We start from the raw sequence: 17,350 nt of genomic DNA on the forward strand, positions 1-17,350 counted from the left end.
GAGAAAGGACACCACGTGAAGTTTCAGTGGCTGACAAGTCACTGCGGCGTCACTGGAAACGAAGACGCCGATAATGCCGCTTGGGCAGCTCTTGAAGACGCACAAGAAGAGGCCATACCACTTTCACGATCCGACGCAGCTAGCAGACTTCGAGTGCTTGCGCAGGAGATCACGCTCTCTCTATGGTGCACACCAAACAGCCAGACCAACCGGAGCAACCGTCAATACCACCTGCCCTCCTTGATGCATCTCTGTATGCCAACTGGACTCCGCCGAAGAGAGGCGACTCTGCTTTGTCGCTTATGGCTAGGGGTGGCTTTCACGAAATCTTACTCATTTCGCATTGGAATGGCCGACAACGCTCTCTGCAATGCCTGTCTTTGCGAGGAGACGCTGGAACACATTCTGTGTGACTGTCCTGAATATAATGTTCAGCGACAGTCCCTGGCATCCGTTCTAGCGCACCTTGACACTAGACCATTGACCCTCGACACGATTTTCACATGCCGCCGATAGAAGACATCGCAGGTGAAGTCAACGAAGGGACTACTTCGGTTTTTGAAAGAGACGGGATTGGACAAGCGGCTGTGACAGTGATATCACGTACCATGCCAGATTGATGAACTCTAACGGACGATGTGTGTGTGCTGTGCTATGTGCTCTCTCTCTCCCTTCCCCATCTTTCATCACCCCCATCCCTCTCCCATGTGTAGGGTAGCAAACCGGTCAAGCTAAACTGGTTAACCGCCCTGCCTTTCCTTCTCCACTTTTTCCTTCCTTCCTTCAGGCTGCCTCCTGCCTCCTCCGAAATAAACTCTTTTTCTTCAATGATGAAGCTGTGTGCTCGTGAACCCCGTCTGAGTTACTGTTACTTTTTTTTTTGTGGTATACACTCTGTAATTGCTAACTTGCTCTGGCATGGGTCATCCTCCATCTTGTGAATTTATGCGCTGTTCGTTTGGTTAACCAACGTTTTCGAATGAATATCAGCACGAAACAGAAAGCAATAAGACATATCCGCTGATGACACCATTTGCCTTGTCACTCTGTTTCATGCTGTCATTCATACAAAAATGCAGTACAAGACTCAAGACTCGAGACAACAAGACTCCAGCGTTTCTTTAGCTGTCGCTTCAAAATGCCACCCTGATGTAATTTATATTTTGCTTCTTCTTGCTTTGTATTGTGCCTTTAAATGTGTATATGCACCCCTTCGTCAGTTCTAGGCTGCGGCAGCACCGCTGTCTTGTTTCGTTTGTCTTGCAACCGCCCTGTAACGACCTTTGGTCAACAGTATTGCTAAATGAAAATAAACAAAATAGTATAATTAGTTGTAATAGTGGTTATTCGGAAGAGAAGCCGGACGTACGCACTTAGCTGCATCTGGAAAAAATCGGATGACCCGCACAAAATGGCTAGGAGATATGATGCGATCTAACTTGGTTTCTGGCGTAAGGAGGTGTCAACAAAACTGAAGTAAAAGCCAAAAGAAAGCAACTAAATTGGTCTGTTACCAGTACAAAAAGAATTGTTGAGATCCTAGGCACTGTGGGAATCCATATTATACGAAGCGTTTGGCAGGTACTCGGCAATCCAGCATTGTTTGGGGTTCCGCAAAACAATGTCAGCTGGGCGGACTAACGGGCTTATGTAAATTGAGTAATGTGAGAGTCGCGGGCGTACGTTTACGTGACGACAGCAGCACGACTATGACCACGTTGAAGACGGTTGTAAGACCGCAAGGGCACGATTTCTGTGCCGGCTGTTCGACGCGAGCCTAAGATATCGCGATTGTTGGGTTCTACATAGGCAGGGGACAAGCGTGAACGAAAGAAACACGGATTGCGAAATCGCCAGCGACTACATGTTATACAATCGTATGCGCCTACACTTGAAACTCGATTTAACAAAGTGAGGACCACGCTCTAATTATTTCTTTAAATCGGGAAATTCGTAAAATCGAGAAAGGAATTTTTTGCTCTTTCGTAATCTAGAATTGTAACATAGCCACACGCTAAAGCTATCGCAGAATTGTATTTACCGCTAAACTAGCCATCGGTCGTACAACCACCGCCGCCCCTACCGAGGCGGTGTTGAGTACGCTGTTCCGTGAATGGGCGCGGCGTGCAGCCTCGTCGAAATAAAGCTAGGGCCTTGACTAGGGTGCCTACATGGTTTAACACTTTAGCTTTAGAGCGCACGCTCGAATAAAAGCTAGTCTGTGTCAAAATTACAAAGAAATCGCCGCATTTTTACTCATTTATTTCAGGAGAAACTTCGTTAAATTGAGTTCGGCCAAGTTAGTTTCGTTAATTCGGGTTGAGGACAACATTTAACCCTACGGGTACCTGCTGGCGAATAGAAAGTTCTTCGTTAGATCGGGAACTTCGTAAAATCGGGTTTCGTTAGACCGAGTTTTGACTGCATGGCTATGTCAACGTGGGGTATCTTAAATCGACGATGGTATTTGTACTGCGGCGAAGAAATCTTAAAACATGATTAACTTGGACGATCATAGAATTGGTACAACGTGTGACAGTTTCCGTGTAGCGTAAGCTGCTACGGCGAAAGTACTATGGAAAGTTGGCGAGTCCCTAAAATAGTACAGCTTAATGGGCACCTCAAAGCGCGAGCTGTCACAAGGAAAGAAGACGAGAGGGTGGCACGAGGCATTCGCGTGCCACCCGTGCGGCGCGTGCCGAGGGTGGCACGCGCCGAGTCTTTCGGAGAGCTGGCTGGCTTTGGAACGAGCAAAGTATGAATCCGATTGTCGTCTAATAGCAAAAATTGCAAGAAAAAGAAATGATCGTGGTCAAATGGTTTGGGCATCCGGCTGCTGTGCTCGGCAACAGATGTTGGATTCTGCCATTGGTCACACATTGTTTTTTTCTTTATTAAAGCGAGAAATTAAATAATGGCGTTTTACGTGCCAAAACCACTTTCTGATTATGAGGCCTCTTATTATGAGGCCACTTTCTCAGGCCACTATTATGAGGCCACTTTCTGATTATGCGGACTCCGGAAATTTGGACCACCTGAGGATCTTTAACGTGCACCTAAATCTAAGTACACGGGTGTTTTCGCATTTCGCCTCCATGAAACTGCGGCCGCCATGGCCGAGATTCGATCCCGCGACCTCGTGCTCAGCAGCCTAACACCATAGCCACTGAGCAACCACGGAGGGTTTATTAAAGCGAGGCGAGACAGGAACCCGCCCAAGAAGCTACCTACCTACGTACCATAATGTGCAAAGAATGAGACAGGGTATGCTGCTCATTAAAAACTGTTTCCAACGAAAAGCGTGGATGCACAATAATGCAATGCGTAGTGAAATTCAAAGTGAGATTCTAGCTGCAGGAACCAAGTCATTGATCTGCTTAAGTTGTCAATATGCTCGCAGTCTTGTGAAATCGATGAACGCGTAGTAAATAAGAGGATGACAACATCATTATAAGCAGCCGCAGGGACGCAAACAACGAAAAAGAAAGAATGGAATGGCATGCTGTTGTTTCTTTTCGCTATCGGCGTCCTTACCGCTGTTTTAATTCCAACTCGCCCGGCAGTGCCTACTTTTGGATGACAATTACTGGAGGACGGAATCTCCATGGGCAGCAGTCCTCGGGCATGACCGTCGTGCCTCCAACTCGCTCTTTAGTTGTGTGAAAAAAGATAAGTGAGACGGAATGGAGAAGCAGAAGCTCTTTTCACTTTCCTGTTTTTTCTTTCTTTTCTTCTCGCTTTCCCGCGCCACAGTGTAGGGCAGCAAACGAGCTGCAACCTGATTTACCTCCCCGTTTTCCCTTGTCTTTCTCTATCTTTGTCTTGGATGCATGAAGAGGTTTGCAATGTGGACTTGTTGGTAATGCATCTTGAAGGGGTGTACGCTTGCGCTACCGGTCGCGCTACCGTACACCCCTTCAAGGCTGCATCAAGTCAGGGTTAATGGCCGTGGAGCGTGAGGACGCACCGACAGTACACAACCAGCGCGGAACGCCCAGGCCAGGGACGGCTCGCCTGTTTCAGTGCACTCGTGGGTCTACGCTAGCGTTGGTAGTGCTTACTGCACTGGGCCCGCTGTCACCTCAACATAATTGTCGGGGGTGTTAAGACACTATGCCGCTGTAGAAGAAAACCGAAGAAATTACAAAAGCGATCGTGGAATCGGTGATTTAAAGGGCCACTAAAGAGGTTGGGAGAGTTAAGAAAGAGGTGAAGAAAGTTAAGCTAGTTTCCTATGTTACTCGTCTGGAACGCCAAAAACGTCAGTATCGCACGCGAAGCGTTGGAAAGCCGGAAAAGGCTCAAAAACAAAAGGCGGGTGGCGATGCCAGTGATGTGTTCTCGATGTAACTTATCATGGGTACGGACAGCCTTTGCTCGCGTATGACATTTTGGCTGATAAAAAGGGTTATTTGACATTTTAATAGAAGTATAAAATCAACCTAGTGACTTTTGGGAACTTCATTCGCACATGAACGGCTCAAACGCGTGATTTTCTCATTTCTCTAGGTGTTCGTGTAAGCAAACTCACAATCGGAAGAGCAGGCCAGTAGCGTTGAGTCTGGGTTCATGTAGTCCGGCAATAAATATATTAACGTTGACATTTATTGTTCAGCGCGGAAATTATGGGAGAAGTATATGCAATGTTTGAAAATCGCTTATCACAGCTGATGAAACCTTTGAATATTGTAAAATAAAGCGCTTTTATGTCTTTCGCAATGTAATCGAGCAATATAACTCCCGGCCCAGTCAACATTTTTCACTGTGAGATGTCACAAACAGAAACCAATTATAGACGATTATACTGCACTGTAGTGGAATTTGAAGTGCATATTCTGCCAGGGCAACATTGTTGCACATGGACGCAAAGTCGAGCTGTATACCTTACGTATTACTCTCCACGGCAATATTAAGCCATGGTCGAAATGGCAGACACGACTGACGATCCGAATATGATTGTATCAGGTCAGCGACTCTAATTCAATATCGAACGCTTCTATCGAGACGAGCAGCTGCGTTTGTGATCGCGTTGGTGAAACAATGCGCCTTTTTATTTAAATTCCGTGGAGTCATGTAGTTCAATATGTGAGACAAGGACGTTCCCTACATGTGATCAGCGCTTATTAACACATGAGAACATCAATTGCAAAAACGAAAGCTTTTTTTCTTTTCTGCGAAGCGTTTGTTATGCAGGAAAGCAAGAAAAGTATAAGAAACGTTTCAAAATTTATATAGGAAGTGAATGCTCGCTTAACATCACTGATTTTTCCTTCTTTGCCAGCCAAGTGGGCAGATAACAGCTCCGACATTCGTCTCTATTTGGTTTCTGTTTGTGACATCTCACAGAGAGAAATGTTGACTGGGCCGGGAGTTATATTGCTCGAGTACATTGCGAAAGACAAAAAAGCACTTTATTTTACAATATCCGAAGGTTTAATCTGTTGTAATAAGCGATTTTCAAATATGGTATCTACTTCTCCCATGATTTTCCCGCTGAACAATAAATGTCAACCTTAATGTATATATTGCTGGACTACAGCAAAATATGGTTTTCACCAATTTCACGAATCAGTGACGTAACATTCCCATCTGCTAGACAGATGTTCATTCTATGCCAGGCAACACTTTTTCATTAATTAGCCTGTTAAATATCGTGCCACCTTCTTGTGTGTGACGTTATTAGTGACACCATTACTTCCGCTTTCTACTTCCGAGTTTACAGAAACTTCGGCAAAGTCGTGCTCACGTGGCGGTTCTTTGCTTTGCTGTGTGGAAATCAGTGATTTCTAATTAATTGTGATTATTCCACATACTCAAGTAATTCAATTTTTAACTAAAATTATGCTCTGCTATTATATACATAATGAAACTCATGAATTTTCTACTGTAATATCTTTTTCTATTTTTTTCTGATTTATTTCGAATTTCGTCCCCGGTCGTCTCAGGAGGTGAACCGGAAGTGACGCGCAAGAAACGAAAATGTGATTCGACGCTCGTGCCACCGAAGATAGTTGATTTTACATGCATATGTTTCATAGTGACATTTAAATGACGCTGCGAGATTTGCAAGCTTTTTAATAAAATTGGGTATTTCATTTCAAATTTTCGTACTGACATATGATATACATCATTATCAAAGGATCAATGTGCGAGGAGTAGGTGAAACCCATCATTCGATACAGTACGTTAAATGTCAATAAAAGTGCACACGTAAGTAAGACGTAATGTTTTAGGGTGGAAATTATTTGCGCACATTAATAAATACGGTATAACAACCAAAAACTAAATTTCTAGTTATTTGTTCAATATGTGGTGCCTAGAGTAGTGACGAGCCGAGAGTTACTTCTATATAATTATGGCTGCTTTTTTGTTGAATTTATGCGTCTTCAAGATACAAGTTACCTGTGCTTTTCGGCAAGAAGCGAATACTATGGTATTTACTTGGTATTCATGGAATTTAAAGCAAATGTTCGTTAGTTTCAAAAGTTTCAAACCCTGTAAAACTCTTGCTTGGGCTAGTTGGTTCATGCTTTAAATAGTAAAGGTAAGGCGCAGAAGACCAGGACTCGAGATGAAACACAAGCGACAAACTTTCAAACCATGCTTGACGTATTTTGCAGCTCACATTGAGCAATGTCTTCTGCTTCCTGTCTTGAAGTTAATAGAGCTGCCTTATCTGCTGCATCATCTGGTAGCCCGATAGGGCTGCAGATATATTCCAGCATCTTGCACAGAGTGACTGGTCCTTGTTTTCTAATTCCCTCCCCGGATCACAGCTGGAAGCTCCCAGTTAGTCAAAAGGACGATTCGTCATTGTGGGAAAAGTGTTTGTCTGCAACAAATAAACAAGTTACTGGCCGCTCAGACATCACCTCCCTACGCGCTCTGCCACAGATAACATAATTCTCGTAACAGGCGCTGTAGCTCCAAACAAGGTGTTTCCCAATGAGGTGAGAATCCCGCAACAAGCTTCACCAGAATAAAGGAACATATGATGCCCGCGATTGCTGTAAAATTATCCCGGCAAGATAAAAGCAGCAACAGCGACACTCGTATGCCAGCAACCCAGGCGCCTATGAAATTCCCCCTCTTCGCGTTCGCGAGCGTGCGTAATGTAGGCTGTTCGGCGAACGCCGTGGTCTTTTCCTCTTGTGCAACCGCTGACCGAAGGGCGCGCACGCGACGACACCGTCTAGGCACGCGCGTGGCCGCGTGTGAGGCGTGCGAGAGGCCAGGGTAAACAAACACCGACCGACGCAACAGCAGCGACCTCCTCGCGCAATCCCCACAACGCTGGCGAACGGTGTTTCCCCAACGCTGACTCGTTTGCCGTCTGACGCGCCGGCGACGGACGCCGAAAAGAACCCGCTCTTCCCAACCTCCTCTTACCGTCGTGTCAATCCGGTTTTGTGACATCACTACGTCTTGCCCGCCAATCGGGAGCGTCCCAGCGCGACTGCCGCGACGTTCGATAGCGGAAAGGTACGCGTGCCTGGCCACATCCTCGCCACGCCGCACGCCACAGCGCACGCACGCCCAACCTCTTGTGACCGCGCCGGGCGGCGGTGTGAAGGGACGCGCGCGGGGTGCTCGAGCATGCACTTCGGAACACCCCGTGCTTTACGGGCGATAATGATGACGTCAATGACGTCACCAACCAATCAGCGGGCTCGCTGGTGTCCGACGCCGCGCCCCATTGGCCCCAGAGAACGCACGATACTACGCCGTGTACGCGAGCACGTGCCACGGCTCGAATTTGTGTGACGTCAGCGAGCCGGCCGCGACCGACCGTCTAAATGGCGTCGATCTCGTTCGGAAATTGTCAGTGTTGGCTCCGCGCTCTACCTAGACGGGCACACGCAGGGCTGTGCGACGACGCACCGTGCCGCTATACACACGTCGATCGACCAAACCGGGAACCGCTACAACCGGCAACGTGCTGCAGCCATGGCCCTGTTGGAAGACGGATTCCGATACCTGTCCTCCCTCGCCGACCCCCGCGTCCAGGGTTGGCCCATGGTCGACAGCCCGATCACCGTGATCAGCATCGTGGCCGTGTACGTCTCGTTCGTGACTACGGTGGGGCCACACTGGATGCGCGACCGCAAGCCCTACAACCTCAAGCCTGTGATCATGGCGTACAACCTGGCCAACGTCATCGCAAGCGCCTACTTCGCCGTCCAGTTCTTCCGGTACACGTACTTCGGGGGTGGCTACAGCTGGGCCTGCCAACCGGTGGACTACTCTGACAACCCGAAAGCTGTGGCGCTGACCAACCTCGTCTGGTGGTACATGTTGCTCAAGATCGGTGACTTGCTGGACACCGTCTTCTTCGTGCTCACGAAAAAGCAAAGCCACGTCACTGTGCTGCACGTCGCCCACCACGCCATGGTTGTGTGCACCGTGTGGCTCGTGCTGAAATACGCCTGTGGCGGCAACAACATGCTGACGGCGGCCGTCAACAGTTGTGTGCACGTCATCATGTACGGCTACTACTTCCTCTCCCTGCTAGGCCCCTCGGTGCAGAAGTACCTCTGGTGGAAGCGCTACATCACCCAGATACAGCTCATCCAGTTCGTCGGTCTCGTAGCGCACGCCATCTCGCCTCTATTCGTGCGATGCGGTTTCCCCCTCTTCTTCAGCTGGCTATGTATCAGCGAGTGCATTTTCTTCTTCCTCATGTTCTACCGGTTCTACCGCAACAGCTACAAAAAGCTAGTCAAGGATTGTTAGTGCCCAGTCAAGCTATGCTCGCATCACTTCAGCAGGGACCATTGCCGGCAACCGACTGTCTTTCCTGGGATATTCAAGTGACCGTGCAATCTGTGAGCATCGCAGCAACAACTCGCAACACTTGCCCATCTGTTGGACATAATCGTGAGCGTTTTCTCGGACAGGTCAGGGTGCAGCATGCGTTAACGCATGTACCGGACGTTCGGTGGTGTCAGAAGCAGCATGCTTGCGACATTCACGCAAGCACACAACTCCGCCGATCGAGGACAGAGACTGCGAAAAGACGAAAGATCCGCACTCGCCGGCAATTATACAGGCGCGTCTACATCGATGGGATCGTCTGTCTTCACATCGAAGGTTGTCACGTGCATGCATTCATCCATACTCCAAAACTCTTATGTACTACGACAACAATTCGCTAGATAAAGCGACAGGCGGCAGAAGCAAGAGGCGGCGGCTGAAGCGCTTGTATTGCACATACGACGTGCCAGGCACAAGGGTTAACGAGGCTTTTTTGTTTTTTCTATTTCCGTTTGCCTAATTTTCTTCCTCTCCTTTTCATTTAGGCGAGCGCGATCTGCGTTCCCATTTCGGTCTCGCTTCGAAGACGGCCTCCCGTAGTTTGCTTTCATGGTCACTATCGTCGCTTCGTCGGCCCAGACACGCAGGATGGTACTATCGTGCTCCCCGTACTCCTCCCTCCCCTTCCTCGACGACGCCTTTTACCAATACTTCCTCTTGCCATAGTCGCCCTTTGCGTAAAAGTCACGCCAACTGTTCTTATGCCCCGTGTAACAGTTATTTGACTCATGATTCCCAGAAAAAAAAAAAAGGATAATACAGACGGCTCCGGAAGACATGGTCTCGACGACAGCGGTGAACGCGCAGGGCCCCATTGAATGCGGTCGTGAGTGCGACCCTGCCGACGGTGGGGAGATTGGTATCGGCGCTTGCAGGAGAAAGGTCGAGCGGTCACAGACCATCCTCTTCGCCTCGCAAGTCAATCTTCCGCTCTCGAAAACAATGCGAGGTCGTGCAGCAGCAAAACGCCGCATATCCGTCCTACGGGGAAACGGTGAGGCGCCATATCAAGGAACGGCTTTACCTTGTGTTTCCAATGGGCGAATCAAATTACTATCCCTGTCCCCCGTCTTCGTGCTAATACTAGTCCTAAGGGCAAGAATGACGATGCAGTGGCGATGGATTTTAGATCGAGCGAGTTAAAGTAATGAAAGCGTGTAAGTTTTCCTCGTTATGTTCGTGTTACATCAACGATGAAAGCCCGGTAAAACAATGTTGAAAGCAGCCACGAGGACCGGAAATGTCTTTCAATGTGAATCGCTGATGAGGGTGCACGCGTAGTTTCTTAGGGCGCGTGGGGACCACCACCTCCAGCGGCCTTATGATGATAAAAGCTTGTAAAATATAACATATTTTGTCGGAGAGCCATCGGTAGTATAACGCGAGACGGCTTTCGTACTGAACAGGTCCTCCTCGCGCATTGAGCCGTGCCCTGATAATGCCACCCACGCTCCATGTGATATTTTGTCCACGGTCGTCGACCGCAACGTGTATGGACATACCTCGAATGCTCAATTTGAGCTGCTTTGTATGTGAATGTTTGTATTTCGATTGCCATTTTTATTCTAAAGCGCAGTGGAGTCTCTCGCGAGGCCTGTTTCGAGGCTGTGAATGACGCAGACTCGCAAGAGAAGCGCGTTGCATCACTGATCGAAAGTTTACGGGTCTCGAGGTCCTAGCCATACGTGCTGAGAAACTGTGGCGGTAGCGAGCTGTTATTACTCCACAAGCGAGTTCGTCTTCCTATGCGTATTCGCTCTCATCATACGCTTTTATCCCTACCTATTTATTTTCGTTGTTGCCTTACACCTTTTACATCTGTACATAAGTCGTGTTTGCCTTTTTGTTTCGCTCTGTCTTGTATTGAACCATGAGAGAATGAATTTCGCTTATTTTTTTCATCTTGAATCATATCATCCTTCCGAATTAAAGAAATATTGAAGATACAAAAACTGGTGGTTTTGATTCTTTTGTTGCGCCTTGTGGAACAAATATTTTATGGATGCCCGTGACAGTTCACGCGCGCATTTCTTCGTACAGTGATTTCAATGGATGCACTTTACTACAACTGCCATGTAGGCCACGGAAAATACAATGAGGAATACTCTCGACTAGTCTCAACCACTTTCACGTCTTTAACGCGCACGTAAATAAAAAAAATATACAGTCAGGTTTTTTTTTTTCATTCTGCTTTCAAATGGAAAGGAACCTGCAAACAAACCCACGTACTTCTACTCCTAATGCCATTAGGCTGCCTTTCGGCGAAGAGTGTGACGAGGTTCTTTATGTACAGTGCACTTTCAGAGTGTCATTGCCTCTGTCTCGTTCGTTCAATGTTTCACATTACTCAAACTTTCTTGGTTAAGTGCCTTATCATGTCTAAAACAAAACCCCTCTGGTATGACTGCGGACTTCATGTTGACGTCTGTCCGCGAGACTCTCAGTCATACAGACTCCAAAATAACACATTTTCTTTTTTCAAGTACTTTTTGTCTTCACTGCATGAGAAAGTCTGCTCGATTATGTCCGAATTAACTTACGGAAATTTGAAGCTTTGATCTCAGAGGCGCAGAAGATATTCTTCATATAAATACTGCTCAGCCTATGCCAGCCGAGACACGTACACATTCTTTCAAGTCACTCCTTTGAAGAGCTTGGACAACGGGGACGACCAACCTACATTGCCAGTCTAAAGTATAGATTCACTATATGTCGCGAAAAGAGTGCTGTCCCTCGCAACTTTAGGCGGCGGAGCAGAAAACGTCCCTTTATACTGGAAATAAACTACAAGTTGTTTGTGCCCCTGATATGGGGAAAAATTAAGTATCTGTCGCGCTAGATGATAATGAGCGCATGGTCCCCCGTCGCGCATTTAACTTCACCTCTGACAGTTCTGAGCTGAGCGACGGGCAATTTTTTCATCAATTTCTTTGTCATTTCTCTCGGTGTCCGTTACTTCCCACTTGGAAATAAATAAATAAGAAGAACCCAGCAATTTTAAAGAGGAATGACCCAACAAATAATAAATCAGTAAATGCGCTGTTCTTTAGGTCGAGGGAAACACTATACTAGCTCATCCTGCGACATTAATGTATGTTCGCAATCTTTCCCACTCGGCAAAGTAAGAGCTACCTTCGCATAAGATAGCAGGAGGCAGTGGCGTAAGCTGTTGCCTCGAAAAAGAAGCTTTAAATTTGTGAAGCTTGTGAGTGAGATTCAGTCACAGTCGAATCAGTCAAATCACCATGAAAATTTACCGACCCGCCCAACCTGCCGCACTTGCTGGAATCAGAGTTTGGATAAAGCATTGTATTTTATACGATGCATTAGCATTCTCGCACCGGCATGTCAAGCTGCGTTCTGGTTTAGCTCAGTACTCATTGCGAGTGGAACGGCCTGGTTAGGACTTTAGAATTGTTCCCACCAGAAAGCGAATTCATTGTTCGCGACGTTTTGTAACCAGTGAGTGAATGCGAACTTTATTTAGGTCCCGAGGAGAAAGAATTAAATCAATCCTGCGGCTCCACCCAGGTCAGGGCCGCTAGACAGAGTCCTTCGGCAACGGCCCAGCCCCTCTGGACAGGTTTGAGCTGAGCGATGAGCTTTGTGCTTCTGAACGCCGAGTCCCAGGAGGACTGGTCAGGAAAGTCCATGGCCGCGTTGGCATGGGCACAGCCAGAGCATATGTTCGAAGTTGTATTCGTGGCCGCAGTGGGGGCATTCAGTAGAACGGTCTGGATTGATCCTTCTTAATGTTGTTGGTGTGATGTATGTTCTAGTCTGCAACTGTTTGTAAGTGACGGCCTGTGCCTTTTTGAATTTTGGGTGAGGAGGAGGAAAAATTCGTCGTCCTAACCTATGATCTGAAATGATTTCGTGGTATGACACGAGCGGGTCTTTGTTGCCTAGGTCCCTCTAGGCTGGGTCGAAGCGAGTGGGCGGACTGCGAGTTCTCGCTCCAGTTGGTGTGCCCGCTCTTTCGGATTACAGTCAGGACGTCAGGAAATGTTGCCCATGTGGGCCGGGAACCATGTGGTGTGTGGGGACATAAGGTTCTAATCTCCCGTTTCTTGGAAGAGTTTGTTTACAACCGCAGCTGCTTTCCAAGAGGCGAGGGCCACCGAGAAGGTTCGAATGGCTGTTCTTGAGTCCGAGTAAATGACGGAGGGTCCTTTGCAGCTTCGAAGGGCCACCGCGATGGCCATTTCTTCTGCTTCATGAGTGAAGTTGGTAACTACCGTGGTTGCATTGACGAGCGAGCCATGGGCTTCCACCACGGAGACCGCGTAGGCGCCTCGATTCCAATATCTGGCCAAGTCAACGAAAAGGACTTGCGTTTCATTACATTTGATGTTGTCGAGGACTGCCTTGGCTCTCGCTTTTCTCCGCCCTCCGTTGTGGGTCGGATGTATGTTTCTTGGGATTGGATCAACTGTTATTGCCCTCTTGGCGTTTGTGCATAGTTACGACTTCTCTGGTGACATGAAGAGGGGCTGTATGTGTGCTTCTAGTAAGATCTCGGGGCCCGCCTTTGTGAGTGTGAGCCGACTAATTTGGGCTTTCGCTGTGCTTCAAAGAGTTCGGTTGCCGTGTTGTGTAGCCCCAGTTGGAGAAGTCGTTCCGTGCTAGTGTTTCTAGGGAGGCTTAGGACCTTTTTTAAATCCTGTTCTGATTAGTGTGTCGATTTTGTTCAGCTCGGCCTTCTTCCAGTTGAGGAAGGGGGCGGCGTAAATTACGTGGCTGATGAGGAAGGCGTGAAATGCTTTCATAAGGTTGTCCTCTTTCAGTCCGTCCCTTGCGCTGGCGACCCGTGATATGACCCTGGTGAAGTTGAGGGTGCTCTTTTCGATGCGTTTTAGTGCCTCCGCGTTGTCATTGCTGTAAGAGGGTTCCTTCTTCAGGGATAAGTGACAACAGAGGTGGCGGGATGCGCCTTTTAAATGCCCTTCGTGATAGTAAAGTTGTTAGTTGGTCCAGTTGGTAAATATTAACGGTTGGAAATCCAGCTGCAAAGCACGGAGAACAAGACGAAAAAGACGGCGGGACGAGGCTGGTTGATAGCGGTGAGGATGTTGAGCTTCATGGTGGAGGTTTGACTTCCCTTCCGTCCGTGACTAATGAAGTGAATCGAAAGTGGCAGACTTCAGGAAGGGTCGGAGACTGTGTTTCTTGCCGTGCGTAAACCGTTAATGTACACCGAATGGACGCTTCGTTTAGAATAATTTAAGTCGTTCTTGGTGGCTTGATTGTATCATGACCCCAATAACAGTCGTTTTTGTTGGTTAGTCTCTGTCGTTAGAATTTCGGTTTCTTGGAGCACCATTGTGTGATCTGCAACTTCTGAATGTTCGGCAAGGGGCGTCGTCTAGAGAAGGTTCTGACATCGTTTTTGTTTTGCACGATTCTTTCGTTGAGGTATTTTCGCTTCGCCAATGTACGCTGCCTGACACCTGGAACAGCTAATTTTGTATAGGACCCCTTAAGCTGAAGGGTCATGCACCAAGAGAGAGCTCAAGGAGTCGGCTACAATATCAACTGTTCCTTAAGGGGTCGTATACAAAATTAAATGTTCCGGCTGTCAGGTAGCGTACATTGGCGAAGCAAAAATACATAAATGTTGGCGAAGCAAAGAAGCTAAACGATAGATTTCACGCCGAAAGGTCACGCCTGCTGTTACGTTCTAGCAGCTGAGTGAGGTACCCTGCTAATGACCTCCGCATACCTGCAAAATTTCATTGCAGATTTGTGAAGTCAGAGCGCATTATCGAGCAGTCCTATAGGGCCGTCGTATAGTCGGAAGGTTATGCATGATGGTAAAACGGCAAATGATAAGTTGCGGTTGAACGCTGACTTCGACGACACAACGAAAAACGGCGAGTTGTGCGGCTATGCCGAACAGCCACTAAAAAGAGGAGGAGGGGGCTGGTCGCCCCCCCCCCCCCCCCCTTTTGGACATGAGAACTATTCTCCTGTGCATTGGAGTAGCATATCCAAATGCGTGCTCCCTTATTATTCGAATGGCCAATACCCCACTTCTTGAATTATTCGGGTGCAGCGAGAAGATTGCGCGCCTTCTTTGCCAGTGCCCTCGTTTCAAGAACGGAAGAGCAGCGCTCTCATCGGCACTATACCAGCTGGACAAGCGCCCGCTCACAGAAAGCAAAATTCTTGGACACAATTCATGGACATCAGCGCGAGCTGCTATATAGGGTGTCCCAGTTAACCTTAGCCAAAGGGTTCAACGAAAGAAAACATATGAAAAGACACAGTGCGAGATGCAATCATAATACCTATGGTGTACGGTCGTACCGGTGAAAACCGAACACCGGCTTTACAATTGTATCTTGCACCATGTTTTTTAGACAGTTCTTTTTTTCCTTGAGCAGCTTTGCTAACGTTGGCTGGGACACACTGTATAAAGGCACTGCTGTATTATTTAGGATATAACGGACTGTGCGATAAATTGTGACGCTGTGTGAAGTGGTATGTTGCAGTGGGACATTGACATTAACGCGTGTATTGCTATGCGGCGCCTTCACAGGCTGTGTGACTGCGCCTATACAGACGGCTATGTATTTCTTCATTTCTTTTTCTCATCTTTCGGAGTCCGCTCTGGGAGAGATATCCTTTGGTTAACCTCCCTGTGTTTCATTTGCTTATATATATATATATATATATATATATATATATATATATATATATATATATATAACCGGGGCCGAACTGCCATTTTTTTGTAAACCCTGATGAAGATCGGTCCACCGATCGAAACTGTCGAAATTAAATACTTGTTCTGTTTACCTTGTAGCACCACTCAAGTTCTTTACGTTTGAAAGGTAGCCTGAAGAATCCCTCTTTGCCTACATATATATATATATATATATATATATATATATATATATATATATATGCGAGGCCTGACAATGGACTCTTATTTCGACCGTCCCAACCGCTCACTTATACATGCGAACGGGTTCTCATCCTTCCCAAGCCGTCGTCCAAATACAAAACAGACACCCTTCCCTTCATCCTGCCTTCTGATGGAGGCCCGTTAGGCGGCCCGGCATTCCTTTTCTCTATCATACCATCGCTCGCGCCACACAGCGCAAACACGCACTGGTTTCATAACATGGCATCGAGATCGACGCGGTGCCAACAAACTTCTGATTCCCGTAACCGCAGCTCTTCAAGGGAACTTGGCTCGTCCATTCACGATCGACGTGGTTTCTGGCAGCAGGAGGTAGCGCCAGACATCTCACAATCGCTATTTGGGATCTCTGTTCGTGTCTCTGTTTTCTTGGCTGTCTTGAAATTGATATTGCGATCCAGTGATGTCTATCAGAGCGAGGTTGATCTCGTCGTGAACGAACTTGATGCCGTGCCAGGCCAGAACCGCGCCGTGTCGGTTTTTTTTGTTGACCGCGTTTCTCTCAGCTGTAATATGGTTTGCGTTACGCAGCGTAAAGCGCAGCCATAAAACGGGGGTTGGAAAGGCAAAGTGGCCCAGCAGTTCGTGTTCGCGAAGAGATGATATGTGTACCTGTGTCTGCGTGCCTTGCCCACAAGGTCGACCTCGCTAAGCTTGCACGGAGTAAAAAAAAATTAAAAGATAGATTCGAGAATAGAGGGAGGGGGGGGGGGGGCATAGATGTGGTAACAGCGCGGCGCCCTGCCAAAAGGCGCAGAAACGCTGAGAGCACACATATACACATTCAAAAGAAGAAAAAAATCCGTCTCCATTCCACCTTGTGAAAGTGGATGTACAGCGAAGCTGATGCGGACGTTAGACAAGTACTGCCACCTCAACTGACATTATACGACGTTACACAAGCACCGCCACCACAAGTGACGTACGTCACGCACGCACGCACGTGTGCGGAAGTGCAGCATACAACCTCATTCTTCTAGACCGTCCGCCAAGCGTAAGTGCCTTATTGCACTAAACTGATGCTTAAAAGTAAACTGCGTCAGGAAATGCGTAATGTGTGACTTCCACACAAGCTGAAGGTATAATAGCTTCGGATTGCTATTCGAATATACGAGAAAACATGAATCCGTTACGCGGAAAAGGAAAGACAAAGCCCTTTCCCAGCAGCCGTTTGAGGTCCGTCTGAGCGGCCGCCGCCGCTAGGCGGCGGTACCGTTTGTACAGCATATATCCTCAATGTTGTAGGTCATCCGCCTAGCGCAAGTGCATTATTGAAATAAATGAATTTATCAAAGTAAGATACGTCAGAGAAATCGTAAAGTACGACTTACAAGCAACCTGCAGGCACAATAGCACCGGATTTTCGAATATACGAGAGAACACAATTCTCTTACGTGGGAACTCAAACACAAACCCCTTTTTCAGCTGCCGTATTTTGGGTGAGCATGGCACGAAGAACCCCGACCAACTGGAGGCTAACAACTTGGCTGTAAAAAGGATTACGCAGGTCCCACGCACTGTGGGAATCAATGTTATCTAAGCTTTCTGTGCGGTTTGTTGTCATTGATGCCAGCTGGCCATACGGGCTTCCGTCGCGCAGCACGACCT

At 47.6% G+C, this 17,350-nt stretch overlaps 1 protein-coding gene across 1 annotated transcript; it reads left to right on the top strand.

The window, feature by feature from the left end:
* The first annotated feature begins 7,809 nt into the window (after positions 1-7,809).
* Positions 7,810-10,766, top strand: LOC126536314 (very long chain fatty acid elongase AAEL008004-like). The gene has a single exon (XM_050183232.3). The coding sequence runs from the start codon at positions 7,948-7,950 to the stop codon at positions 8,731-8,733; it is 786 nt and encodes a 261-aa protein (XP_050039189.1). The 5' UTR covers positions 7,810-7,947; the 3' UTR covers positions 8,734-10,766.
* The last annotated feature ends 6,584 nt before the right edge of the window (positions 10,767-17,350 follow it).

Source organism: Dermacentor andersoni, chromosome 4 (genome assembly GCF_023375885.2).
Source record: "Dermacentor andersoni chromosome 4, qqDerAnde1_hic_scaffold, whole genome shotgun sequence".
NCBI lineage: Eukaryota > Metazoa > Arthropoda > Arachnida > Ixodida > Ixodidae > Dermacentor > Dermacentor andersoni.

What these genes read in the sequence shown, in the direction of transcription:
- LOC126536314 (XM_050183232.3), top strand. Translation starts at nt 7,948, where the DNA reads ATGGCCCTGTTGGAAGACGGATTCCGATACCTGTCCTCCCTCGCCGAC.